The sequence below is a fragment of the Hypanus sabinus genome, chromosome 11 (genome assembly GCF_030144855.1).
Source record: "Hypanus sabinus isolate sHypSab1 chromosome 11, sHypSab1.hap1, whole genome shotgun sequence".
Taxonomy (NCBI): domain Eukaryota; kingdom Metazoa; phylum Chordata; class Chondrichthyes; order Myliobatiformes; family Dasyatidae; genus Hypanus; species Hypanus sabinus.
The window spans coordinates 58,454,723-58,481,887 of record NC_082716.1 but is presented as its reverse complement, the minus strand read 5'-3'; the positions used below and the strand labels follow the sequence as shown (position 1 = coordinate 58,481,887).

The 27,165-nt window shown below is 40.4% G+C and overlaps 1 protein-coding gene across 1 annotated transcript in view; it reads left to right on the top strand.

Annotated features, from left to right (window-relative positions):
• cachd1 (cache domain containing 1) overlaps positions 1–27,165 on the top strand; it is a 185,343-nt gene that overhangs the window by 137,056 nt on the left and 21,122 nt on the right. The window contains exons 10-22 of the mRNA XM_059984386.1: positions 2,474–2,707; positions 3,668–3,817; positions 4,176–4,299; positions 7,582–7,699; positions 10,876–11,044; positions 14,079–14,221; positions 15,728–15,909; positions 17,297–17,407; positions 17,676–17,798; positions 18,142–18,241; positions 19,407–19,523; positions 22,377–22,537; positions 25,029–25,115. Coding sequence (XP_059840369.1) covers positions 2,474–2,707; positions 3,668–3,817; positions 4,176–4,299; positions 7,582–7,699; positions 10,876–11,044; positions 14,079–14,221; positions 15,728–15,909; positions 17,297–17,407; positions 17,676–17,798; positions 18,142–18,241; positions 19,407–19,523; positions 22,377–22,537; positions 25,029–25,115 — 1,819 coding nt within the window. The remainder of the gene's footprint in view (positions 1–2,473; positions 2,708–3,667; positions 3,818–4,175; positions 4,300–7,581; positions 7,700–10,875; positions 11,045–14,078; positions 14,222–15,727; positions 15,910–17,296; positions 17,408–17,675; positions 17,799–18,141; positions 18,242–19,406; positions 19,524–22,376; positions 22,538–25,028; positions 25,116–27,165) is intronic.

Sequence of the window (27,165 nt, the reverse complement as noted above, 5' to 3'; positions counted from 1 at the left end):
TTCATCACTGATTTTTTTTTTGCCAAATCTCAACTAACATAACTAGGTCAAAATTATGATGGCTGTGTCCCAGTGGTAGAAGTACCAAAAGAACTTAATTCCCACTTTCCCCAAGGAGTAGACCTTAACCAATGGGCTAAGTTAGGCTGCCCATGTCTCCTGAGGTCAGCAGATGTTCCAATTCACTGACTAGAAGCCCATCCAAGAGCTGAAAGAGTCAACTCTTGGGTTCTGGAGCAATTGGAAAGAAATCTTATTCTGTTGAAGTGACATGTCACAGATCAGTACCCTAGCTAAAACCTGTACGAAAGCCTGAAAGAAATTCATGCTGCCATTTAGATGGCATGATTTCAGACTTAGTGGACAATGGAGGAAATTTGCAGGTGGGGTACAGATGAAGCAGTGAGAAGAAATGACACGCTTTACTCCCACTACTAAAATCATCGGATATGCTCAGAGCCCAAGTGGCAATGAACATCTACCATGTGTCTTTCAAGAATCGAAAACTACAGTAGGTTAAAGTAGCTTAATAATGATGTGGCAAAGCTTTGGTACCAACAGTTACCAGTGTAATGTGGGGTCTGAAGGCTGATTGCCACTATGTGAAGTCTGAAAGAGCTCATCAAGTGGTTGACCTAAGGTATATGGAGCAATGCCATTTTTCAATTATTTGGATGATAAACATAGTTGAGTGGATTAACAAGTTTGCGGATGACACCAAGATTAGTATATTGTGGACAGAGTAAAGGGCTTTCAACACAGTAGGATATGAATCAGTTACAGAAACAGGAACAGGAGTTTAATCAGCACAAGTGTGAGGTGTTGCACTTAGTGAAGCCGAATGTTAATGGTAGACCTCTCAATAATATCGAGGTACAGGGGTGTCTTAGGGTCTAGGACCATAGTTCACTAGAAGTGGCTGTACAAGTAGATAAGGTGGTAAAGAAGGTGTAAGGCACGCTTGCCTTCATTGATAAGGTTGCGTATGAGTAAGGAAGTTAATGCTGGAGCTATGTGCAACTTTATTCAGACTGCACTTGGAGGGTAGTGCATGCAGTTCTGGTTGTCCCATTTTAGGAATGATATGGAGACTGGAAAGGGCACAAACGAGGATTAACAAGATGCTGCCTGGATTAGAGTTATAAGGAAAGATTAGACAGATTTGAATGGTTCTGCCTAAAGCATTAGGGAATGAGGGGAGATCTGATGGAGGCATGGATGGTCAGGTGCTTTTTCAGGCTTGTAAGGTTGGACTGGGGAGTTTAAAAGCAATACGGAGGGCGTGCTTTGTCACGTAAAGAGCAGTAGATGCCTGGAATGAGTTACCAGGGGAAGCAGGCTGTTTAAAAAGTTTGTAAATAGACATACAAAATATGAAGGTAATAGAGAATATGAATGATACACACTGGAGGAGGACATTTAGTGTAAGTTGGCATCAAGGTCAGCATGGCATCATGGGCTGAATGGCCACCTCAATGTGTACTATGTTTGAATTGAACATCTATCAGAAGAATGGATAAAGTATTTAGATTCTTGATTGGTGAGGGCTTGAAGTGATTGGGGCTGAGAGGAAGATTGGATCAGCCATGATGAAATGTTGGAGCATACTCGATGGGCCAAATGGGCTACTTCTGCTCCTGTAACTTATGGTCTTTGAACAATCATTATTGAATTGGCAGGGAGATCCTACTGTTGAAGAAAATGTCAAAGTTTGTACTACCATCAATAACACAGAGCAATTTGAAAGCAGATTGGACAGGTTTCATAACAGCATGATAGAGTGCTTCTGCTGGTAACTTGTTTGAAGAATATTGCCTGATCATGTCAAATGATTTGGAAATGTTCAAAGCAATGACATATATGATTGATCAAAGTATTCGGAGGTAGAGTTGTGGATATGTGGAGTATTTAAAATTATGAAAGGATCAGTTGCCATATCAATTTCTTGGCTATCGTTATCAACTTGAGTGAATGAACTTTTGAAAATTTACGGCATATCTGCTTGCTGAAGAAGAGTTTCAGCCTGAAATGTCGACTGTTTACTCTTTTCCAGGGATGCTGCCTGGCCTGCTGAGTTGCTCCAGCATTTTGTGTTTTATATTAGATTTTCAGCATCTGCAGATTTTCTTGTGTTAGCAAGTCTGCTTGGTTGGCAACTTAAGCATTGTTTCACTCTACTACCAGGGATGACATGCATAAGATGATAAGGTGGTGATTTAAAAAAAAAGAATGGGTACATCTCTAGTGCGTTGGCCTGTATTTGAGGATCCTTTGAACATCTTGCAAGAGAATGCAAAACACACAGACTTTAGCAGTGGGGGGGGGGGGGAAGCTATGGTCGTATAGTAAAGGGTTTTCGAAATACTTTTCCATTTTGCTTTCCTGTCAAGTATATATCAAATAGATCAGAATCTCATTTGCTTTGTCAGTAACACAACTATTTCCAACTTTAATATTTTTGGTTTTATTTTAGAGGGCGTAACTGGTTTGAAGGAACTTGCCTTTCTTCGAGATTTAGCAGAACAGAATTCAGCAAAATATGGAGTTCCTGATCGCACATCGCTCCCTGTTGTAAAAGGAACAATGATGGTATTGAACCAGTTGAGTAACTTGGAGACCACTGTAGGACGGTTTTATACAAACCTGCCAAACCGAATGATAGATGAAGCTGTGTTTAGTCTACCATACACGGATGAAATGGGTGATGGTAAGTTTGGTCTTTCCTTTTGAAGTTTTCTCTTCCCAATAGTCCCTTGGTCCTTATTAGCATCCCTATCAAAAATGGTGTACCTCTTTCATTTCCTTGGCCAGTGACTGTTGAATTATCAATGCAGCAATGTATGTATCTTCTACAAGGTAAGTTTAAAAATTCACGACTACTGTATGCCAAATGAACTAGCACTGATTATGAGGTAGGAAAGCATCTATATTGAAACTCATCTGTATTTTACTGAACTTAATAGAAGTGTTCAACTATGTGAAGAGGTAAAGTCAATCAAGGCTCAGGTTCCATGAGAAGGGGTGGGGGGGGGGAATCCAGCATTTTAAAAAAAAACCTTTCTTCAAAAATTTTTAAGATGTCCCAAAGTAGTTCATGGCAATTTTTATGGGTACTGTTGCATCAGGAAATAGACGGGTTAGGCTTTTCCCTGGAATCAACACAGTGATACGTAACTGGGTAAGCTCTTGCAATATTAGATAAATGTGGCCCAGAACAATTGTGAATGCTGCTAGATTTTTTTTAATATATTCCCCTTTCAGTGTATTGGGGTCTTGTGTTGATAATTCATCTGAAAGATGGCACCGCCAACAACAGTGTAGCAGCTTTTTCGTGCTGCCTTTAAATGTTAGCTTGCATTGTGCGCTGATGTTTTTGGAGTAATTTATGAACACCTTGACTCTAAGGACGTTACCACTGAACAAAGAGTGAAATCGACATGTGCTTGGTCATTAGATAAGGCAACGTTGAGTTTGAATGTGAGGAATTCCATGAGCAAGTGGACAGCACTCAGTTTGGCCTCTTGCAAGTTGCTGAGAAGTACTGGTTGTCCAGGACCCCATTCCCAAGATGTATCTATACTGCTGGAACCTTCATGCCTCATGAGACCAAAATAATATTATGCAATCCTCCAATTTTTTTAACCTTTTTGAAAATTTACTTTCACAGGATTGATCATGACTGTTAGCAAACCGTGCTATTTTGGAAACATGCTATTGGGAATTGTGGGAGCGGATGTGAATTTGGCTTATATTCTGGAGGACGTAACTTACTACCGCGATTCATCTGCTTCCTACACATTCTTAATAGATAATAAAGGTGAGAAAGTGATTTTTTTTTAACCAGTAGCTGCGTCAGAGCTTCAGGCCAGCATTATCTGTGAAGCAGAAATTTCCTTGTTTTACCCGTCGCACAGCAAACTGACTAAATTCCAAAATTTAAGAGTTCAGACCTACCCAAACAGCAAAAGGGTACGAGAGGTCATTTTGAAATGGTTGTTCCAGACTTAAACAGCACTATAGAATCAGGGTGAATTTGATTGTTTTGTAATTAATGTTCTAATTTCATCTGTTGTTTGTTGATTGATTGTCTCCCTATTGGAATACTGGAAATAGGCCTGAACATTGTACAGGATTTTGAATACAACAACTTTAGGTACTACTTGTTTCCATTTCAGGTTACACCCTTATGCATCCCTCCTTGACTCGGCCATATCTTCTCACAGAGCCACCTCTCCACACGGATATAATTCACTATGAAAACATTCCAAGATTTCAGCTTGTCAGGCAGAACATTCTAAGGTAAAAACAAAAGCTATGAGTCAACTATTAAATAGAGTAAATTGCTCTTAATTATCCAGTGTGAACAGCTCGTGCTGGGAAATCGCTTAAATTGATGATCTGCTCTATGTTAGCTGATCTCATAATCCTATATTCCCAGGGCTCATTAAAGTGGAAAGTTATCGTATGTATCTCAAAGTTATTTAGCATAGGAGCTTCATACTGGCTCGTAGGTCATGATACATACATTGTCGGTGATATCTTTCTGATGATGTTTCCTTCCACCATATATGTTGATCTGGTGGTGTGTTAGATGGGAGCATGTTCGGACACAGCGGACATTCTGAGTCCATGCAGAGGTGGCAGCTGTTTGCCCTTTATATCTTATGATGACAAGATGCTGCTAGTTACCAGCAATATCAAGTACTGCAGATGTACCCCTTCATCAACTTGCGGAGCTGGACTTATTATGTACTGTATTTGTGTTGTTGCCTTGTTGTGTATTGTTGTGCGAAGATGTGTGTAGTCCCAAAAAAGGTGCGAGTGATTGTCTTGGAAGATTTTCCTATGACAGCAAAACTCTTTTGGCACATTGGCACTGTGGAACATTCTAAATCTGGTTCTCTGGCACTTTGGTGAGACCAGTGGCAGATGAGCTGTGTTGCCTCAGTTGTGGCTAGGACGGAGGCCCTCGGACTATGGAGTTGCCTGTTGCAGCCGCGCAAGAGAGGAGACACTGAGGTGGTGTGGGAGGGAGCAAAGGCCTCTATGAATGCGCCGGAGCCCATGCTGGGTTAGGGGCCGTCCCTTCCCGCCAGTGCGGCTCTCCTGTGTTTGCTTGGTGCTGCCCTCTGATGTTCGCTGAGAGGAAGAGCAAGCTAGACCAGGGTGACATCCTGTGCATCATCAGAATCAGGTTTATTATCACTGGCCTGTGACGTGAAATTTGTTAACTTAGCAGCGGTTCAATGTAATACATAATACAGAAGAGAAAAGAGGTAAAAGTAACAATAAGTCAATTACAATATACATATATTGAATTGATCTAAAAATGTTCAAAAAACAGAAACACTGTATATTAAAAAAAAGTGAGGTAGTGTCCAGGGGTTCAATGTCCGTTTAGGAATCGGGTGACAGAGGGGAAGAAGCTGTTCCTGAATGGCTGAGTGTTTGCCTTCAGGCGTCTGTACCTCCTCCCTGATGGTAACAGTGAGAAAAGGGCATGCCTTGGGTGCTGGAGGTCCTTAAAAATGGACGCTGCCTTTTTTCTGAGACGCTGCTCCCTGAAGATGTCCTGGGTACTTAGTAGACTGGTACCCAAGATGGAGCCGACTAAATTTACAACCCTCTGCAGCTTCTTTTGGTCCTGTGCAGTAGCCCCTCCATACCAGACAGTGATGCAACCTGTCAGAATGCTCTCCATGGTACAACTATAGAATTTTTTGATTGTATTTGTTGCCATGCCAAATTTCTTCAAACTCCTAATAAAGTATAGCTGCTGTCTTGCCTCCTTTGTATCTATATCGATATGTTGGGACCAGGTGAGATTCTCAGAGATCTTGACACCCAGGAACTTGAAACTGTTCACTCTCTCCACTTCTGATCCCTCTATGAGGATTGGTATGTGTTCCTTCATCATACCCTTCCTGAAGTCCACAATCAGCTCTTTCATCTGGTGCCAGGTTGTTGCTGCGGCACCATTCCACTAGTTGGTATATCTCACTCCTGTACACCTTCTCGTCACCATCTAAGATTCTACCAACAATGGTTGTATCATCAGCAGATTTGTAGATGGTATTTGAGCTATGCCTAGCCACACAGTCATGTGTATATAGCGAGTAGAGCAGTGGGCTAAGCACACACCCCTGAGGTGTGCCAGTGTTGATCGTCAGCGAGGAGGAAATGTTATCACCAATCTGCAAAGATTGTGCTCTTCCAGTTAAGAAGTTGAGGATCCAATTGCAGAGGGAGGTTCAGAGGCCCAGGTTCTGCCACTTCTCAATCAGGATTGTGGGAATGATGGTATTAAATGTTGAGCTATAGTCGATGAACAGCATCCTGACGTAGGTGTTTGTGTTGTCCAGGTGGTCTAAAGCCGTTTGGAGAGCCATTGAGATTGCATCTGCCATTGACCTATTGTGGTGATAGGCAAATTGCAATGGGTCCAGGTCCTTGCTGAGGCAGGAGTTCAGTCTAGTCATTACCAACCTCTCAAAGCATTTCATCTCCGTAGAAGTGAGTGCTACCAGGCAATAGTCATTAAGGCAGCTCACATTATTCTTGTTGGCACTGGTATAATTGTTGCCTTTTTGAAGCACATGGGAGCTTCTGCCCATAGCAGTGAGAGGTTGAAAACGTCCTTGAATACTCCCGCTAGTTGGTTGGCACAGGTTTTCAGAGGCTTACTAGGTACTCCATCGGGACCTTCCACTTCAGGAGGGTTCACTCTCTTTAAGGACAGCCTCTGAGACAGAAATCACTGGGTCATTAGGTGCAGCAGGGGTCTTCACAGTTGTAGTTGTATTCTCCCTTTCAAAGCAGGCATAGAAGATGTTGAGTTCATCTGGAAGTGAAGCATCGCTACCATTCATGCTATTGGGTTTCACTTTGTAGGAAGTAATGTCTTGCAAACCCTGCCAGAGCTGTCTTGCATCCGATATCATCTCCAATCTCGTTCAAAATTGTCTCTTCTGCAGGCCATGCTATTCAGAGGCTTGGGCTATATATTTTTTTTTGTTGCTGTATACTTCCTGCTGTCATAACCTTATGTGCTATGTGTAGTTTGCACCTTGGTCCTGGAGGAACACTGTTTCATTTCAATATATTCATGTACGGTTGAATGAAAGTTAAACTTGAACATGATCTTCATCCTTATAGTAATGAATCAGCAGAAATTGTTGGGTCCTTTTTGCCTGACGATTTAATCGCTTGAAAGCAGCATTGGATTTCTATTCAACAAGAATTATTTTTTTACCTTCAAGCAACAACCTTGAATAAAAGCAAAAAATTGAGCAATTCCAGCAGATTCTGGAAATCTGAATTTAAAAAAAGAAAATGCTGAAATTGCTCAAATCTATGGAAAGAAGTGTTTAACACTTCAGGTTAGTGACCTTTTAGCAGTTCTTTGATTAAGTATTGGGAGCAAAAATAAGTGGTCCCAGTAGAATTGTTCATAGTCTTTAAATTGTCCAGTGTACATTTCATCATTGTAAACTTCGCCAGACATGTTTTGAAAGTTGGAATTTGTGGCAGTGTAAATTATAGACGTGCAAATAACATTTTTCTTCCTTCATCTCTGTGCAGTCTCCCCTTGGGCAGTCAAGTTATTACTGTACCTGTAAACTCCTCTTTATCTTGGCATATAAATCGATTGCGAGAAACCAGTAAGGACGCCTACAATGTCAGCTATGCCTGGAAGTTGGTAGGTTATGTTATTCCAAGTATGCCATTGAATTTTCCTTCCCTTTGATCTGCTAAGATGTATAGGATTGTGTTTTAAAAACCAGAAGAATGTGTTTAATCAAGGATGCTTTACACAACTGCTCAATTTATTTACCTCAGTAATGGCTTAGCATAGAGCTTTTGAATATTTCAATTAGATTTAATCGGAGTTAAACACTTTTAAAATTGGGAATGCTGATGATTGCATTTGGTGAGCTATTTTTAGGATGCTGTTGTTGTTTTGAATTTAAAAATCCTTGAAGCAGGGTTCCTTATCTGAAGCATTTGCAATGTAGAAATTCAGACAGTAGCAGTCCTTCTCGTCTTCTGATTTTACTTATCATACGACTGTTGTCTCCAGGGGTCTTATTGTGAAAGGTAAACAGCTGCTTCCTGATGCACCAGACCTAGTTGATGAAATACCTGCACATTTTCAGCTAATGGCATCGGATTCTCAAGGGCAGCAGAAGCACATGTTTCAGGGGCACCATTCATCGCCATTCCAGTCCATCGGCAGGGTGACATCTTGCCTGCCTGTGTGATCCAGTGTTGCACATATTTCTGTCATTCCGCTGTAGAACCCTTCTGCATTCCATGTTGCAGAAACAGATTTGCTCGTGCTTACTTGTAGGATATTGTAGTCAAATGAAAGCTCCAAATGCAGGGAACTTGAGAGTACTGCAAAAGCCAGGACATTTTAAGATGTGCCTCTTGAGTGTCAAAGTGAGCAGGTCCATTTATTAATGCTCACTTACTTTCAAGATCATGTGGTTCTTTCAAAGCGCAGGAACAAGGTGCTTCTGTGCTTCTACTAACACAGACTCCTCTGGGGAAAAGGGGTGGGTGGTGTGAACTATTCTCTGATTCTGTTTTATCCTCACTCACGGGCATTCTTGGATGCTCCTATCTTCCTTGATTATGTCCCTTCCCACCTATATCCACGACACTTCACATGCTCTTGATCTCATCAACAACTTTCAGTTCTCATTTTCACCATGGATGTCCAGTCCCTATATTCTTCAACCCCCGCCAAAAAGGCCTTTAAGCTCTCTGCTGTTTCTCAGCAAAAGACCTAACTAGTTCCCCTCCACCACCACCCTCCTCTGTCTGGCAGGAATCACCCTAAACGATTTCTCCTTCGACTATTCCTACTTTCTCCAAACTCAAGGGTAGCCGTGCGCACCTGCATGGGCCCCAGCTATGTGGAACAGTCCATGTTCCAAGCCTCCCTAACTCTTCCTGCACTACTTTGATGACTACATTGGTGCTGCTTCATGCACCTATGATAAGCTCATCAATTTCATGAACTTTGCCTCCAATTTTAACCCTGCCCTTAATTTCACTTGGTTAACTTCCGACACTTCTCTCCCCTTTCTTGATCTCTTTGTCTCTGTTTCTGGAGACAAGCTGACTACCAATATCTTTTATAAACCTACTGATTCCCATGGCTATCTTGACTATATCTCTTCCACCCTGTCTGCTGTAAAAATGCTGTTCCCTTTTCTCAGTTCCTTTGTCTCTGCCGCATCTGTTCCCAGGCTGAGGATTTCTTTTCCGGGACATCAGAGATGTCCTCTTCCTTCAAAGAATAGTGTTTCCTCCACCATTGATGCTGCCCTCAGCCACTTTTCTTCCATTTCCTGGACGTCCACGCTTATCCCATCTTCTCCCCCCCCCCCCCCCCCCCCACCTTAACAGGGATAGAGTTCTGCTTATCTTCACCTACCACCCCATGAGTCTCCACATCTAATGCATCTTTACCTCTCCTTTCCCCCTCTACTTTCCACAGGGATCACTCCCTCTGTAATTCCCTTGTCCATTCATCCCTCCCAACTAATCTCCATCCTGGCACATACCCCTGCATGTGACAGAAGTGCTACACCTGCCCATTCACCTCCTCCCTCACCTCCATTCAGGGCTGCAAAGATTTCTTCCACATGAGGCAACATTTCACCTGGGAATCTATTGGATTTGTCTTTTGTATCCGGTGCTCCTGTTGTGACTTCCTCTACACTGGTGAGACCCAACATGAATTAGGGGATCATTTTGTTGAGCACCTCCACTCCATCAGCCAAAAATGGAATTTCTGTTGACCAACCATTTTAATTCCTATCCCCATCCCATTCTGACATGCCAATCTATGGCTGCTACTTTTGCCACGATGAGGCCACTCTCGGTGCAGGAGCAACACCTCACATTCCGTCTAGGTAGCTTCCAACCTGATAACATGAAAACGGATTTCTCCAACTTGCGGTAATTTTTCTCCCTTCCTCTTCATTCTTCAATTCCCCACTCTAACCTCTTTTCTTTTCTACTCACCTGCCTATCACCTCCCCCTGGTGCTCTTCCTCCTCCTTTCCTTTCTCCCATGGTCCACTCTCCTCTCTCATCAGATTTCTTCTTCTCCAGCCACTAGGCTTCACCCATCACCTTCTAGCTAGTCCACCTTTCCCTCCACCCGCCCATATATTCTGACATCTTCCCCCTTTCCTTTCAGTCCTGAAGGAGGGCCTCAGCCTGACATCTCCACTGTTCATTCATTTCCATAGATGCTGCCTAAGCTGCCAAGTTCCTCCAACATTTTGTGTGCATTACTCTTCGATGGTGTTTTAAAACTAGAGCTCTTGCTTCTTAGCTTCCACATGTGTAACTAATGTGACCTCAAAACTTTGGCCCTATTTTGATTTAATTCTGCTGTCCACTGACTTAATTTTGTACTCCTCAATCCTGCCCTTTTAACTGTATTACTTTAAACAATACTATGTTCAGTCATAGAGGTCATTGCAGAGATGGGAACCATTAATCTTGAGCAGTGAGGCGAATGAATACGCTGCCACCATCGAGGTTTTCTCACTAGGACAATGAGCAATTTACTGTTGATCTGTGCTGTGCACTATACGTATTTTGAATTAGATTTTATTAACTTATTTATGGTAATTTTTTTGGTTTTTGTGCTGTGTGTGATATGTTTTGTGGGTGTATCGTGGTCCAAAGGAACTTTGGTTCGTTTTGTTGTACATGGGTAGTCAGATGACAATAAACTTGAATTTGATAGTTCAGTGAAATCTTTCTATTGGTTTTGTAGAAAGTCACTGGAAATTTGAACTGACACTTAAAGTTGATTATAAAAGTTCGGATACTCCTTGGTCTATGCAGGTGCAAGACACGTCATTTATTCTGTGCATTGTGATGGTCCAACCTGAAGTGCCCGTCAGACACCTGAAAAATTTGAACACTGCCCCAAGTAGTAAGCTTCTGTACCATCGGCTGGATCTGCTGGGTCAACCTACCTCCTGTTTGCATTTCAAGCAGTTGGCAACACTAGGTAAGAAGCTAACTATGAAGAAATATGTTGAGGGTTTGCAGCCTCTAACATTCCATATTGCTCTTCCATTTGCAACTTCCTTTGCATTCTACATCCACACATGCACCCAGTCACCAAGAAGCCAACTACATTAGATACCAGAGATCTCCATCAGTCTTATTTTGAAGTGATTACAAGCCATGCAGTGAACAATCCTGATAAACTGAACTCCTTTTGTCAATTCTCTTTCTATTTATGTAAGGAATAATTAACTTTCAGAGATGATCTTTCCAATATACTCCAACTTGCACTATAAGCAAGAAAAGGAACAAAGGATTAGACTATCCCACTCTCAACAAGCTCTGTATTAATACTCAACTGAACAATGAGGTTTTATCAAATACTGATTGGCAAATTGATGCCACTTTATGAACCATTAAGAAATAAAGATACACGACTGCAATCTTATGATAAAGCATTAACTTGGCTTTTATATCCTCTATTTCTCTAACTCTTAACAAGTCTGTGCATAGGTGTGAAGTATCCATTTCACAATTGTGCTTTAGCAATCTTTTGCATGCTTCTGCAAGTTATTGTAGCACAATGACATTTGCCTGCCAGTGATGATACTGAATGCAAGAAAGAATCCATAACTATCTTTCCAATGGAGGGACAAAGGAGAAGCCAATAAGTGGAAATGAACATTCAGAGAAAGAGTTGCAATGGACATGGGTTAAGGGTGAGAAGTTTAAAGGGAATATTAGGGGGGGCTTCTTTACACAGAGAGTGGTGGGAGTGTGGAATGAGCTGCCAGATGAAGTGGTAAATGTGGGCTCACTTTTAACCTTTAAGAAAACCTTGTACAGGTACATGAATGAGAGGGGTATGAGGGATATGGTCCAGGTGCAGGTCAGTGGGACTAGGCAGAAAAATGGTTCGGCACAGCCAAGAAGGGCCAAAAGGCCTGTTTCTGTGCGGTAATGTTCCATGGTTCTATGTTCTATGGTAAACTGTAGTCACGAGAAATGCTGCTTAACAAGTTGGTTGTTAATCAAGGTGAGGAGTTATTCAATATTGCTTCTTTTTTACAAGATTTGATATATTGATGAATGTTGTTCAATTTTTGGTAAAGAAATCTTTTATTTCACTTATTGTGTTTTATTTATTGAAGATCATAGATTTCCCCCTTTCCTTGATGTTACTGGTATATTGGTTACATGGCAAAGGTCTGGTGCAACAACCACCAGAGTGTTGTGTACTATTGAAGTACAGCACCAGTGTGCTGCTGCTGTAAGGCCATCTACTGAAATTAGTGGGAAGGGAGTTGACAGTATATTACTTTTTCTGAATTGCTTTGGTTGAAGAGTGCTAACTTGTATTGCTTAGAAAGGCAGGAGAGTTTAAAATGGAGAATAAGATGCCCCATGGTGCCTCTTGTACTGGATCTGAAGAGATTAGCATCTCTTTGTGAATGGGTCAGTGGAGGAATCTGGGTGTAGGAGTGTAACTCATACAGCAGCTTTTGATTAAGGGGTGTAGTGGTTGATCTATACAAATATAACTTTAATTTGTAATTTTACATTAAGTAGGTGTTTATTTTCACAATTAAAGGTACTTAAAATGAACTGGAATGCATATTTTAAGTATGAGCAAAAAGCTAAAGTCACAAGAAACATTTCACTCGTTTTGTGCCTCACAAATATTTGATAATTTTCAAGCATCGATAAAGGAATTCTGTTGTGGGTCAATTTATATGAGCCTTTGGTTTAGCATGTTGGGTAAGCAGAGCTGGAAATTGTAGAGTCCTGGCCAGCTGTTTTTCTTTTAAACAATTTTAATTGTTTTACTGGATTGTTAAATATAAAACATACATGTCTTTTTTAATGGTACTTGTTTGAAAGTACAATGCCTGACCAGTCCAGCCAACTTCCCAAACAAAACACTGTGCTGGAGTAGTTGGTCAGAGACCTGCTCAGTGACTCTGTTTCTCTCTCCACAGATACTCCCTGACAAGTTGAGATTTTCCATCATTCGTTTCATATTCCCAGCACAGTAGTATTTAACTTTTGGATTTGTCTCATTTCCTAAACCACAGCATTTGTATTTAGTGCTTTCCAGTGGTGCTCCCAGCTCCCAGAGGAGAATGGTCTGGAACAGAGTCACATAGAACAGGAACTAGAAGACTTCTACTGGGTTTTGTGCGGTTTAACAACTCTGTAGATGGGTGCCTTAGTTTCCTTGGTATTTCTTTAGATATTGGGGAGGTAATTGACTACTTAATATATAGGTGTATATATATAGGTATAGGCATCCGTCAGTCTCGTGAGACCATGGATTTGCGCCTTGGAAGGTTTCCAGGGCGCAGGCCTGGGCAGGGTTGTATGGGAGACCGGCAGTTGCCCAAGCTGCAAGCCTTCCCTTCTCCACGCCACCGAAGTTGTCCAAGGAAAGGGCACTAGGACCCATGCAGCTTGGCACCAGTGTTGCCCAAGGAAAGGGCACTAGGACCCATGCAGCTTGGCACCAGTGTTGTCCAAGGGAAGGGCACTAGGACAAGAAAAATCCTGCCTTTCAATACTTTGGCCACATTCTACAGAATTAGAATCAGGTTCAGGCACATTCAATAAAGGCTTCCGCTGTAACCTTTTCAGCTTGAACCCAAGTTCCTGTTGTCGACTTCCTTATCATCTTGAAGTGTGCGTTGCCAACTCTCACAGGAGGATCGTAGGTGTCTAACTCCTAATACCAGTGGGCTTCGAATCTAGCTGTGCAACAATGTGAGGTATCCAAGTATTGCCCATGAGTCTGTATCCCAACATGAGTTAGAATTTGCAAAAGGAAAAGGAGAAAACTTGGGGGCAAAATTCTTTACAACGGGTATCACATTCATCATTTCCATCCTTAGTGTGACATTTTTCTTCAATATAGATAGATAGATATCCATTGGGCCTGAGTTTCAAATATGTCATTGTCGCCAACAACAGTTGCCATTAAATACTGAGCATGATTAAGAGGAATTTATTCAATTCTTTTGCACTCCTTGTGTCTCTTGCAGAAAGCCCCACTGTCATGCTATCAGCAGGCAGCTTTTCATCTCCATTTGAGCACCTCAGTCAAGCAGAGACCAAACGTATGGTGGAGCATTATACAGCTTATCTGAGTGACAACACACGCCTCATCGCCAATCCAGGACTCAAAGTGAGATTTGATTTCTATAAATTTTGTGCTGTCACTTTAATCAATCTGTTTAACTTTATTTTGCAACTTGTTGAGGGTGAAATGTTGCCTTGGGGGTTTGAAAACCATATTTGCAATCAAACAAGATGTCAAGATTGCAAAGTTTGGTTTAATCTCTGAGGGCATCACGGGAATGGAACCCTTCACATATTTTGTTGTGATTCAAAGAAGCAGAGATAACCACCTACTCATAACATTCTCTTGCTGACTGGGACAGAAATTTCACAGCTGCGTAAGTCCTGCTCTGGAACTCAGAGGCAAGTGGTGCAGCAATTCTTTAAAGAGCCAAAGGTGAAGAGATAATATTCTGTAGACAGTATTATGCTTAGTTCGCTAAGCAATAATGTAAAATCAGATCCTTTATTCTGAAGTGTGGGTGGTTAATAATATTGCTTTATTATTCTCAGATGGGAGATAAATAAGTGACCAGACAGATCGCAGTTGTACACATTGTGTTTTACAGAACAACAAAGTCTGTGAAGCATGTGACAGATTTTCAAATAATTATAGTTCCACTGTAGAAAGTGGATCTGTCTGTCCTGAAATGGCATTTCCAATCAAATTTATTTCAAATTGGTGCCAGATACTCCTTCATAAATGTATTATTGGAATTTTTTTTCTCTTTAGTTGTAGCATTAATGGCCATTTTGCATCTTGCCTCATACGTTCCCTGGACTTGTGGAGTAGTTATTAACCCTTCACGTGTTGCATTAGTAGCCAGAGAGGCGAGCAAAATTTGAAATAAATACAGTTCAGTGTGTTGTGGTTGCCGTTCTTGTTCTGTGCTTCAATTCAGCCGCTACTTTTTGCTAGTACCTTTCAGTTCAAAGTGCGCTCTAGAAATAAAAAGGATCCAGCCAGTAGTTGAAGTGCAGAGTGAAGTGAGTGCGGGGTGATCTCTCAGCCATTGAATAGTGTGGAAACCCAGTGGCAGCAGGGGGTTTGAGAGCAGGGCTGAATGAAAACCTGGTTGTCAAGAATATCTTTACACACCTAAATCTTGTGAAGTGTATACGTTGACAGATAACGAATTTTTTTTTGCTTTTCCTAAGTGAAAATAAATCACCTACACATGTTTGATCCTTCCTGCATTCTTGCTATATTCAATGATAATCTCAGGCTCAGAGATCCTAGAACTGTTCTTTGTTACCTCCCTCCTCTGGCATCCAGCAATGTGACCTCTGATCCTTCATTAGGTTTTTCAATTTTTAAAGTCAGTTCTTAAAGGGAATCCTTTCAGGTATTCACATGTGAAATTAAGCTCGTTATCTTTCCCTTGTCTGGATAAATTGAAACTCTAAAATCCGCACATAATCTTTATTTTATATATATGAGGGAAGCTGTCCATGCAATTTTATACAGTCTGATTTTTAAAAAAAGCATATTAACAGGATTGATTCACAGCTTTGAAAAGTTCTGGGCATATCTTTAAGAAGTCCTGTTCTTTTTCTCTCTGCCTGTGTGTAGTCCTCTGTCAGAAACGAAGTCATGGCTACCAGTCACGTAACAGATGAATGGATGTCACAAATGGAAATCAGCATCCTAAACAGTTACATTGTCCGTCGTTACATAGCAACGCCCAATGGGGTGCTTCGGATTTACCCTGGCTCTCTCATGGATAAAGCATTTGATCCCACCAGGAGACAGTGGTGAGTTTTATAGGATCCACAGGAAGAGTGTTACAAATAGCCTCTAAAGCAAAGCCTCTTAGAGAAAAAATGTTTGCTTCTCACCACAGCGAGCAGAGTTTGTCTGAGCACTGAAGTGATTAATGTTGTTATTTGTGTTTGTATAATTAACACTGCATTTTGATGATGTCGCATCTGAAGATGTCTGTTAGTTCGTTTGTATTGTTTTGAATTTAGTGATTGCTTGGTTGTTTTTCTGCTTGAGTGTACTGAATGTATTTCCTCTGTGATTGAGGACATCCTGTGTAACCCAACAGTAACATACACTCCTTTAAAACTCTCGTATTCAACAAAGTGCTTTAAAGGTAATATTTCCCACTCCCAATTTCAGGTGGCCCCCGCTTTTCGAACGTTTGCTTTACAACAACTCATTGTTACGAAAGACCTACCTTTGTACCTGTTTTCGCTTTTACGAGAAAAGACACCCGCTTTATATGTGTGTTTACCCCGAGAAAGACTACAATGACTGTGAAGCCTTGTGCGGGCAGTTGTTTGCGCATGCGTGTATGTGCATACGCATCTGCGTACGTACGCGTGTATATGCCGATTTTCTTTTTTTCTCTCCACATCTATTTTGGCTCGCTGTCTTCCTGAGTTTGATACCTGAAACTACACCATACCTACAATATTTCTACTTTATATAGGGTGTATATTTATCATATCATTCCTGCTTTTACTATATGTTAGTGTTATTTTAGGTTTTATGTGTTATTTGCTTTAATTTGGTAGGTTATTTTTTTGGGTCTGGGAACACTCAAAAATTTTTTCTATATAAATTAATGGTAATTGCTTCTTCGATTTACGACATTTCAGATTACAAGCGGTTTCATTGGAACGCTCTACCTTCGGATGGGGGGGGGGGGGGACCTGTTCTTCATTTCTCTCACCTCGTATTGCTATTCATTCTGTGAGGGGGTGAGCCTCTTAACTGTGCTGCAATGCCACCAAGCTCTCTTGTTTGCTTAAATAGGGGCTCTCCCTACTCCAGCCCATACACTGAGGGCAGTATTAAGGCCCCTTTATTGCTCTTGTGAATGTGCCTATGGTCAAAGCAATATGAGCGTTCGGAGTATATGATTAGTGCACCAGGGTTCGTGACTGCATGTGATGCCAGTGTCACTGCTTTGCTCAGTTTATTGTGGAGTAACACTGAAGCTATTCAGAATCTGCCAGGAAGAAACATGGAGAAATGCTTATGATATTGGTAAAAACCTGGAGCAGCATGGTGTGGGACAACATAATTCAGGGAAAATAATCTTTTGCATTGTATTCAAGACTATCTTCAAACCTTTTAATCATGCCCTTGGAGAGTTCTCTAATTCTGTAAAAATTGGACTATTGTTGCTAGGTATCTGCATGCAATGGCAAACCCTGCTCTAATTACCTTCACTGGCCCATATCTTGATGTTGGAGGAGCTGGTTACGTGGTTACACTCAGCCACACTATTCATTCATCCAGGTAATGTGCGGATTCATCACCGTGTTTATTTCATTCAACTTGATAAATGATGTTCATCTGTAAATATGTCAGAATGTACAAGTTGCTGATTGTTGCAGCAGAAAAGATGCAGTGATATTTTGACAAGAGAAATTGTGCTTCATAACCTTCATTAGCATTTACTTATGGAGTTTAGGACTCTTGCACATTGAAGTTAGCTAGAGGAACTTCAGCTTAGACATTGGTAAGAAATATGTCAAAGTACTGTTTTTTAAAATTTCTCCCCAAGGTCTCTTTTGGCACCAGGACATGCTGTGGCTGTAATGGGAGTGGACTTCACCTTGCGATACTTTTACAAGGTTCTTTTGGATTTGCTACCCATTTGCAATCAAGATGGAGGCAACAAAATCAGGTAATTCCAACCAAGGGATGGCCAACTTTGTAAAGACTCAGGATCTATTAAAGAAGAAAATCAGTCATTTTGCATTTGACCTCATTTTTTTTAAGAAAAGGCTATTTCTACATCTATGGGCGGGATGCTTATTTAGGTGGTCTTTCAATTCTTGGTGGAAAGTCATCATTTCTTCAGATTGGTACATTTATGATACAAGTTTTATTATAATATATCGTATATGTTTTAAGTTGCCTGATGTTGCTTTCTGATTAGAATTTATATATTTTTTACTTGCGACATTAAAGCATTAGCTGCTATTTTGCTGAGAATTACCTTGAGCTAATTGACTTTCTTTCATTAGGTGCTTTATCATGGAGGACAAAGGTTATCTCTTGGCACATCCAACTCTAATCGACCCCAAAGGCCATGCACCTGTGGAGCAGCAGCACATCACCCACAAAGTAATGGGGAAAAAAATCACATGAATGTGTAGCTTTGCAGAGATTCATTTTTTTAAAATATAGAGTATACCTTCACCGCAAACTGCATTGCAACTGCTCACTACTTGGTCAATGTACTGGATGGTTGATTTGTCCCATTAATTCTTAGGTGACTTGGTATATGGAGGTTTTGTTTAAAAAAAACCCAGGGAAATAACTTACTTGAATTTGTAAGACTTCTTCTACAAAGACATAATTAGGCTTCTTAATGTGTTTTCTTGCTGGAGATAAAATACTGGATTGAATCTGATTCGTTGAGGTGGACAAAATAGCTGGATACCAGAATCAGATGGCTGTGTTTGGGAGCATTGTTAATAAATGACTGCCCAAACTGATGGATCCTCAAAAGGACTTGCATGTTCTCAGTGACTTTGAATAATCCAATTTTATAATTCATTGTAACTCAGTGACTTGGCTATCAGCCAGATAAGAAATCTAGGTGGGATCGATTGCTTTTCTGACTAGTGAGTGTAGCCATAGAGTACATCTGCAATGCTGGTACTTGTAGACCACGTCCATATGCACTTCAGCATTTTTATAATTTGTGATAAAGTAGTAAGCCTGCTGGCTCAGTATGCATTTGTTTTTATTGATTGTGGTGCCCAGTTCTTCTTAGGTTATGATAAGTGTTAAGTGAGTGTATTATCTGTGCTGTTTGCTAGGAATTCCACTGAAATTAATGCTAAAACAGTGACTCCATAGCTGTGTCTGTTACTGGATAACACTGTTACATTTTTAAGTGATCCTAGGTGGATAAGTGCCCTGTGCTGATGACCTTTGTGATTTAAATAGCTAAGCTCCTGCAGGCCCCTGTGAATAATGAGAGCTAATTAACCCCATCATAATGTAAGAGAATGGAACGTGCTCCAAAAGGAGACCACATGCCCATGTCAGACAAATGGAGGCATATGCACAAGCCAGCAATTTGATTCAGATACCGGCCATTAGAACAGACTTCTGAGTAGTAAGAATTAAAATAGTAAATAATGATAGTTCTTCAACATGTGGATGCAGTCATGAAATGTACATCTTTTCTTGCTGTGCTCTCAGAGAGTTGAAGATCTATGCAATTAATTGTAACATTTTAGTAGAATTGAAACTAAATGTTTTCTCTTTTTTTAATCAGGAACCTCTGGTGGCAAATGACATTCTAAATCATCCTAATTTTGTGAAGAAGAATCTTTGCAACAGTTTCAGTGACAGAACAGTGCAGCGGTTCTACAAATTTAACACCAGCATTGTAGTAAGTCTGTCTTCAAACATCGCGGTTTAGAAATTATTCCAAAACTCCAAAGTACTTTGTCCGGAGGCATTGCAAGTCAGAACAGAAGCTTCTGAGCCTTACTGTCACTTTAGGAGAAACCAGGAACAAATTCCAAGAGATAAATGACCTATTCTGGATGATTTTGTAGTGCCTGGGTTGTTGCAATAAGTGGAAGCAGCCTTTAAATCTCCACACGTATATGCTCTGCTTAGCCCTTTTAAACCAAATTCATGGTGAAAGATCGTGTTGATAATTGATGTTACTGCAGCTTCAGCAGCCTCCATGTATGGAGGAGGAGTCTATTTCTAGAAATGCACGGTGCATGTGCAATATGTGTCATCTCATTTAAAGATCGTGGTCTTAATAAAGTTCTGTAATCAGACAAATCAAAATGTGCTGTTTGATAGGCACACATGTCTGTAAATTCTAATTATGTAGATGGTTGAACTAAATCCATCTGCAATTTTCAGAAAATTGAATACTGTTCATGTGTAGAATTATAACTCTTAATTTAAAATTGCCTTCAAATCTTCCAAACTGGGGTGAGCCTAATGATGTTTTTCGAATCTGAGAGTTCATAGAGTCATAGAAAAATACAGCAGAGACACAAGCCCTTTGGCTCATCTGCCTGTGCCGAACCATTTAAACTGCCCACTCCCATCGACCTGCAGCTGCACTGTTGCTCTCCATACCCTATCCAAACTTCCCTTGAACATTGAAATCGAACTTGCATGCTTCACTTGTGCTGGTAGCCTATTCTGCATTCTCACAACCCTCCGAGTGAAGACGTTTTCTGTCATGTTCTCCTTAAACTTATCACTTTCGCCCTTGTCCCACAACCTCTAGATGCAGTCTCAATGCAGTCTCAATGCAGTCTCAACCTCTAGATGCAGTCTCACCCAGTCTCAATGGAGAAAGCCTGCTTGTATTTACCCTATCCATACCCCTCATAATTTTGCATACTTCAGTCTTCTACGTTCCAAGGAATAAAGTGGTAACCTATTCATTTTTTCCTCAGATCCTCCAGTCCCAGCAACATCCTTGTGAATTTTCTCTGTACTCTTTCAGCCTTGTTTACATCTTTCCTGTAGGTATCCAAAACTGCACACAATACCCCCAAGTTGGGCCTCAACAATGTCTTATACGAATTCAACATGATTTTTAAATATTATTGGAAAGACAGCTTAGCTTTTTGCCATCCATAATAAAGTGCCCTTGTTTCACAGCACCAGCAACTAAATAGAATCTGCAGATGGCAATGCACACAAAATGTGTTCCACCAGCATTTTGTGTGTGTAACTAAATAGAATCATGTCCTAAATATTTTTTTTCTATCCTTATTCAGAAATCTTTGCCCCGGGTTGCTGGAAGAAGCTCTGGGATCTTGCCACATTTGAGGAATGAGCTTTCTCTGCTGGCAAGCCAATGCAAACAGCAGCTCAACTTTGTGGGCACAGAAGTCGAATTTATTGTGTATTCTAACATTCTTATTTCTCCTGACACACAACGGAGGGATTTAACGCTGGAAGACTTTCTCTGTAACGTAACTTTAGACAGGGTCAGTTTAGTAGCAAATAGTGCCCAGGGCATTGGAGAGAATGCCCTGCAGATACTGCCATTTGAACTTTTCCCTCCACCTGAGAAAGCAGGTGAGGCCTTTGCTTTCCACCTGCAAGTATTGAGGATGCACTAACTATTCAAAACTTGTCTGGATTAATCAGGTTGAACTTTGGTGTTTAAATCCAGTAAGTGTGACCTGAAACCACAGCATTCTCGCTTCAGGTGGAAAAATCCTGATACAGAGCCAAGGTTAAGATTAATGTTCTGTAAAGATGACTTTGGTTAGTTTGTAGCTTTTTGTCACATTGCTCATCAATAATGAGAACCTTCTTAGTGGAGGAAAATTAACTAAGGTCGCAAACAGAGCAGGTACGATCAGAGCATGTTGCTGCTAACTGTCAGCAAAGTTCCACTCTCTCCAGGGCCACCCTGAACTGTTTTAATATGTTTTCTGTGTGAATGCACTGTCTCCAATACAGTGTGCTTGTGAGGCTGCTGCAAGTTTCTCATTGCACCTGTGCATACAACAATGAGCTCAGCTTTAACTTTGAAGAGATGATCTGTGCCTTATGACTGTTTGTTTTATAGCTGTAACAAAGAGAAATGTACCTCATTTTGGCAGATGATTTCTGTAGACACAGGCTCCTCTGCACAAAAGAAGCGTCAAAGGTAGTTTTTGAGTGCCATTATGTTAACAGCCCTGCATTAAATATATAATAGTGAGTGAAGGGAATGATCACCTCTGGATTTGCTAGCAGCTCATATACCTGCTTTCCTCATTCGCGAGGCTCTGCTTCATTGTCTTACACCATGCTTCAGTACTGCCTTCTGGAGCTGGTATGGCACACAATCATCATAAGCAGCAAGTTTTCTCCACCAGGGTTTCAATGCTGCATTGTCATGTTATTAGTGTGTAAGTTTTCTCTTTTTCATTCCTTTCCATTAGCTGTGTGTCAATGTTCCTCCAAGTATCCCTTTCATCTTGTGCTGGATTTGCCTGCAGTCTTGCAAAATGCAGCCATTTAAACTTCTACCTGAAGCAATACAAATGAATTGAGTCTGGAAAATGTCTAGAATTTTTCACAAACCATTTGGTGTGCTTTACGCCAGCCAACATTAGAATCCCATGCTTACCTTCCTTTTCAATCAGAGATAATGAGGTTAATTTTAGCTCCCCGAGAAGATCACATGGATGCAGTAATATGATCTTTAACCCAGTTTAATCAAAACTATTTTCTTTCCATGATACTACTGTACATTTTGTTTTGATAGGGTGATCTGACAAATCTTGTTCATGGTAGCCATTGCTCGAAGTACCGATTGACCAGGATTCCTGGCACCAATGCATTTCTTGGAATTGTCAACGAAACATGTGATGCACTTGCTTTCTGTGCCTGCAGCATGGTAGACAGACTTTGCCTGAACTGTCACAGGTCAGTGTTGTGTCACCAAACTTTAATTAGAATTGTACATTAACATCATAAGGAGGTTAATAAGTTAATAGATTTTCAGTGCCATTCATAATTGAAGATAGCTTGGCATTTATGTTGGCAAAAAATGGGAATGAGCATTATCTGAAATTGTTACCTAATACAAAGTTAATCTGTGTATGCAAGAGAAATAAGAATTAAATGAGATCTTCTGAAATAACTTACCAATTTTATATTATCTGTATTTTAAATGCAAACAATTTAGAACCATTTCCAGCCATTTTTGTAAAATATCACTTTACTGAACAGATTTGTGCTGCTAATTTCATGTAAATATTGTTACTGCTAGTAATTTTAGGATGCAAGTTCTGTAATTTATAGAGCCTCCAATAAGTTTATTGATGCATCATATTTATGGACTTTTGGATTTTATCAATTTCACATTTGTATCTTAACAATAATTAAAATGTTTAGCCTGTCATCTTGGGGAAGAAAGCTCGATGAATAGATACTTGCACTGCATTTCCAGTAAATAATGTTATTGCATTAAGAATTTTTAGCTGCAAAATGCTCTATATTGATAACTGGTAAGTATCTAACATTAATGTTTAACACCACATTTATGTATTTTTCAAGTCCAACAGATTGCCCATTTCTCTTGCAATGAATCTGATGGGATATCGTTCCCACCAACAGCCAACCCATCCCAGAGGCAGGATTCTCATTACTGTTTACCTTCCCCATACATCCTCCTCCTCTATCTCCTGTTCTGCTCATAATGCCTATTCTCCACCCCCTACTTTTCCTCCCAGGCAAACTTAATACACTTGTCTGTTCAAAAAATTTTGTTAGCCCATTATCTTTTTTAACCCATTTGTTGAGATTTTTTTAAAATCATGGAACATCCAAGTTAATATTGTTAAAAGGATGTGTTGCTGAACTTTAAATTTCAGAATAAATAGTGAACACAAGTATTTGGAAATATTAGTAAATTGATTGGAATTCTGTACGACTACTTTAATGTTTTGTGCCATGGCATTTTCTAAGGACACTACATTTCAGTTTCTTATGTGTTTGTAGCTTACTTTATATGTTTAAAAGCTCATTTCCAAGGTTTGCTCAGTAAAGATTGGCAATTAGCAGGAGGAAGGCTTGTTAAAGCCTGTCATTGAAATTAAGCAAAAGGCAAAAATTTTGCGTAGTGAGCTGTTTCCTATCTAATGTTATGTTCTACATTGTTTTGCCCCATTGGGGGTACTCTTGTAAAGATGATCCCTACTAGGTGACTTTCCACTGCGTTCATCCCAATGTGTAGTGATGAGGCTATTTATCTTCTTAGGATGAATAACCTGGCTTTACAGAGATGTCATATCACTTGTGGAAGTGAAGATTGGAGTTAATTTTATTTAATAAGTAATGGTTCTTCATGAAGTGTTTTGGTCCTTCAATTATTCATGCCATTTATAAAGTCTGTGGTCAAGTTTGCAGATGGAGGTGAAACGGGGTGGTAGAGGGGTAGTAAGATGGAGAATAAGGCAATTTGGTGCGCTTATTAGAACTTTTACCTCACAGCCCAGTGCCCTGGGTTTAGTCCAAACTCACTTCTTTTTCTATAAGAACTCTTTGTGACTGCATGGATTTTCTCCCGTATCCCAAAGACATGCCACTTGGAGGGTTGATTGGCCACTGTATATTAATCCTCATGTAGGTGGGTTAATAGAATTTTTGGAAATGTGAGATGAATTGGTTACAGGGAAATTCAGTGGGGGTTGAGATTGTTCTGTGAGGTAGCAGAGATTCAGTTGATTGAACAGTTGCCTTTAATGTCATTATGAAATATTAATATCCCAATTGCATATAATGAACATAGACTCCTTTAGGTGGATGTTAAAGTAATTGAATCCTCTGGAAAATGTCTATCTCTAACTCAAGATAAATGCTGAGTACTAAAGAAATGTTTAGAGGCACTGATTACAGTTTTCACCTTCAGCATGACAGATTATAAGGAAGCTTGTAGGATTTGAGTTGTACAATAAGTTGTGGGATGCTGCACCTTTCAGTCCTCTCTGACCCGTAGAACCTGGAGCTGTTATGTTTTCCTGATTTGCCATGCACTGCTTCAAATTGCAATTTAAATTTATAATTCTCATAGGGGAAATATTCTTTTCTAAAGCACAAATCCTGTGTTTTTATACTCCAAATGATAACTCAGTGTTTCATGGCTCTTTATGACAATAGGACAACAGTGATGATGCACATAAGGCTTTTATTCAGCAAGTAGTTATCCTCTTTGAAGCAATAATTGATGTTAGATTCTATAAGCTTGTTTTGAAGGAGTTTGGCCAGGATTTTGGGGATGGGGAGAGTGTTAACATAATTAAAAGGAAGTGTTTTATTATTTCATTGAGCACAAGAAAGAAGCATATCTATTTGAAAAGTTGGTGAGAGACTAACAATTATGTTCTCATGTAATGTGTACCTTGTTTTTATTTAGAATGGAGCAGAATGAATGTGAGTGCCCCTGTGAGTGCCCCCTGGAGGTGAATGAATGTACTGGCAACCTGACCAATGCTGAAAGCAGGCAAGATTTCTCCTAAATTGTTTTTAACTTGGAATAGTCTTAGTAAACCGATTTGAGTGATTGCCTAATTTTCTCATTGGTTTTTAATTGTATTTAAACAAAGTCTCCAATTTAGCTGGGTTTCATACCCATCATATTTTTGTCGGTATTTTCTGTGTTCTGTGGATTCGCATTTGATTAAGCGTGATGTCAGAAAGATGTGGTAGAATTAGCCAATAGGTAACAAGAGGAAAGTACTGCAGGTACTGGAGTATACCTGAATGATGAAAGACGTTGAGGTTGCTGCGGTCAATCCTTACAGCAGCAGGACAGCATCGTGAACTATTTTGTGAATGATTTTCCTTCCTTATTAATGTCAGAACTAGAGATGTTCACTGACAGTTGGACAGGATTTGATTTTATTCAAAACTTCTTATCAAGTAAATCAGCTCGTGCCTGCATTCAGCATGGCATAAATAACATTTGGATGCAAACTGATCCAAGCAGCAAGCAACTGTGCTACAAAAGCGGCACCATCACTAGAGCTGCATCACCTATCTTAGCCGTTCAGGAGCATCTCCATTTCAAAGCTCAGACCAGCACCATCGTGCAGATCACTGACCAGAAACTCATTTGGAATGGCCATAGATAGTATTGGCTACAAAAGTAGGTCAGAGGCTGGGTATCCTACAAAGAGTGACTTAACTCCACAAACTTTTCCACTTTGTGCAAGGCACAAGTTAAGTGAGTCATGGAATACTCTCCACTTGCCTGGATTAGGGAAGTTTCCGTAACTTGTGAAGCTTAACACCATCCAGAAAATAGTAACATAATTCATACCTCATTCAGCATCCTCAACATTCATTCTCTCTGTCACCAGTCCACTGGCTGTAACGTGTACCATCTACCGAATGCATTGGAGTTACTTGCCTAGGTTATTCTGACACTGACTCTACCAAAAAGAAGCATAAGAAGAGCCAGTGCAGGAGAATACCACCATTTGCATATTCCCCTCAGACTGCCTCCAGTGCTGACTTGGGTTTTTAAACTCTGATCCTCTCTACTCAGAATCTTGGCTGTTGGGAGTTCCTGAGGCTCTGGCCAACAGAAATAAGGAATCATACATTTTGTTTAGGAGGTCACAATTGAGTGGATCACTTGATGACCTTAAAGAGATTAGAAATACTTGTCAGTGGGAAATCAAAATAACAAAGAGGGTCTGAGATGGATCTGGCATGTAAGGGTGAGGAAAATCCCAAGAGGCTCCTGAAGTGTAGTTCCCCTTCGAGATTAGCAGGGCTCACCTGCAGGAGATGGTGGGATTTTAACCTAAACACTTATTGGTGTTTACTGAGGCAAAAGTCATTGTTCAAGAGGTAAAAGAAACAAGTGAAGATGTTTTGGAAGGCATATTACCAGGATGGTAGTAGTTGCTTTATTGTTAGTCAGTGGCGATGTTCCTGAAGACTGGGAGATGGCTAATGTTTTTCTATTGCTTAAAAAAAAAGAGTAGTAAGGTCAAGGCAGGGAATCCCAGGATGGTCAGTCTGATATCTGTAGTGGGGAAGTTACTTGAGGTTCAGAGAGACAGGATCTACCAGCATTTGATAGTCAAATTAGGAAAAGTCAGCAGGCTTTGTTCATGGGAAGTCGTATTTGACTGACCTTTCAGCATTTTTGACGAGTTAACCAAAAAGGTAGGTGAGGGTAGGGCAGTAGATGTTGTCTATTCTGACATGGGCAAGACGTTTGACAAGATCCCACATGGGAGGTAGGCCTGGTATGTTAGACATAATGGAATTCAGAGGGAGGTACTGTAGTTCAGTGGATTCAAAATTGGCTCCAAGTTAGGAAGCAGAGATGGTAGTAGGTTGTGGTAGTAATAATGATCAGTTAGGCACAGAGAGAATTTATATTTACTGACAAGTACCTGTTTGGCTCGGTTCACAAGCATGCACATTTACACAACTGAATAACTGCACACTTACTAAATTTCTCTGAACCCTGATGAATAGTGAAAGAAAAGAAAAGAATAATACCTGGGGAAAAGAGTCTACATCCGCTTGGCCAG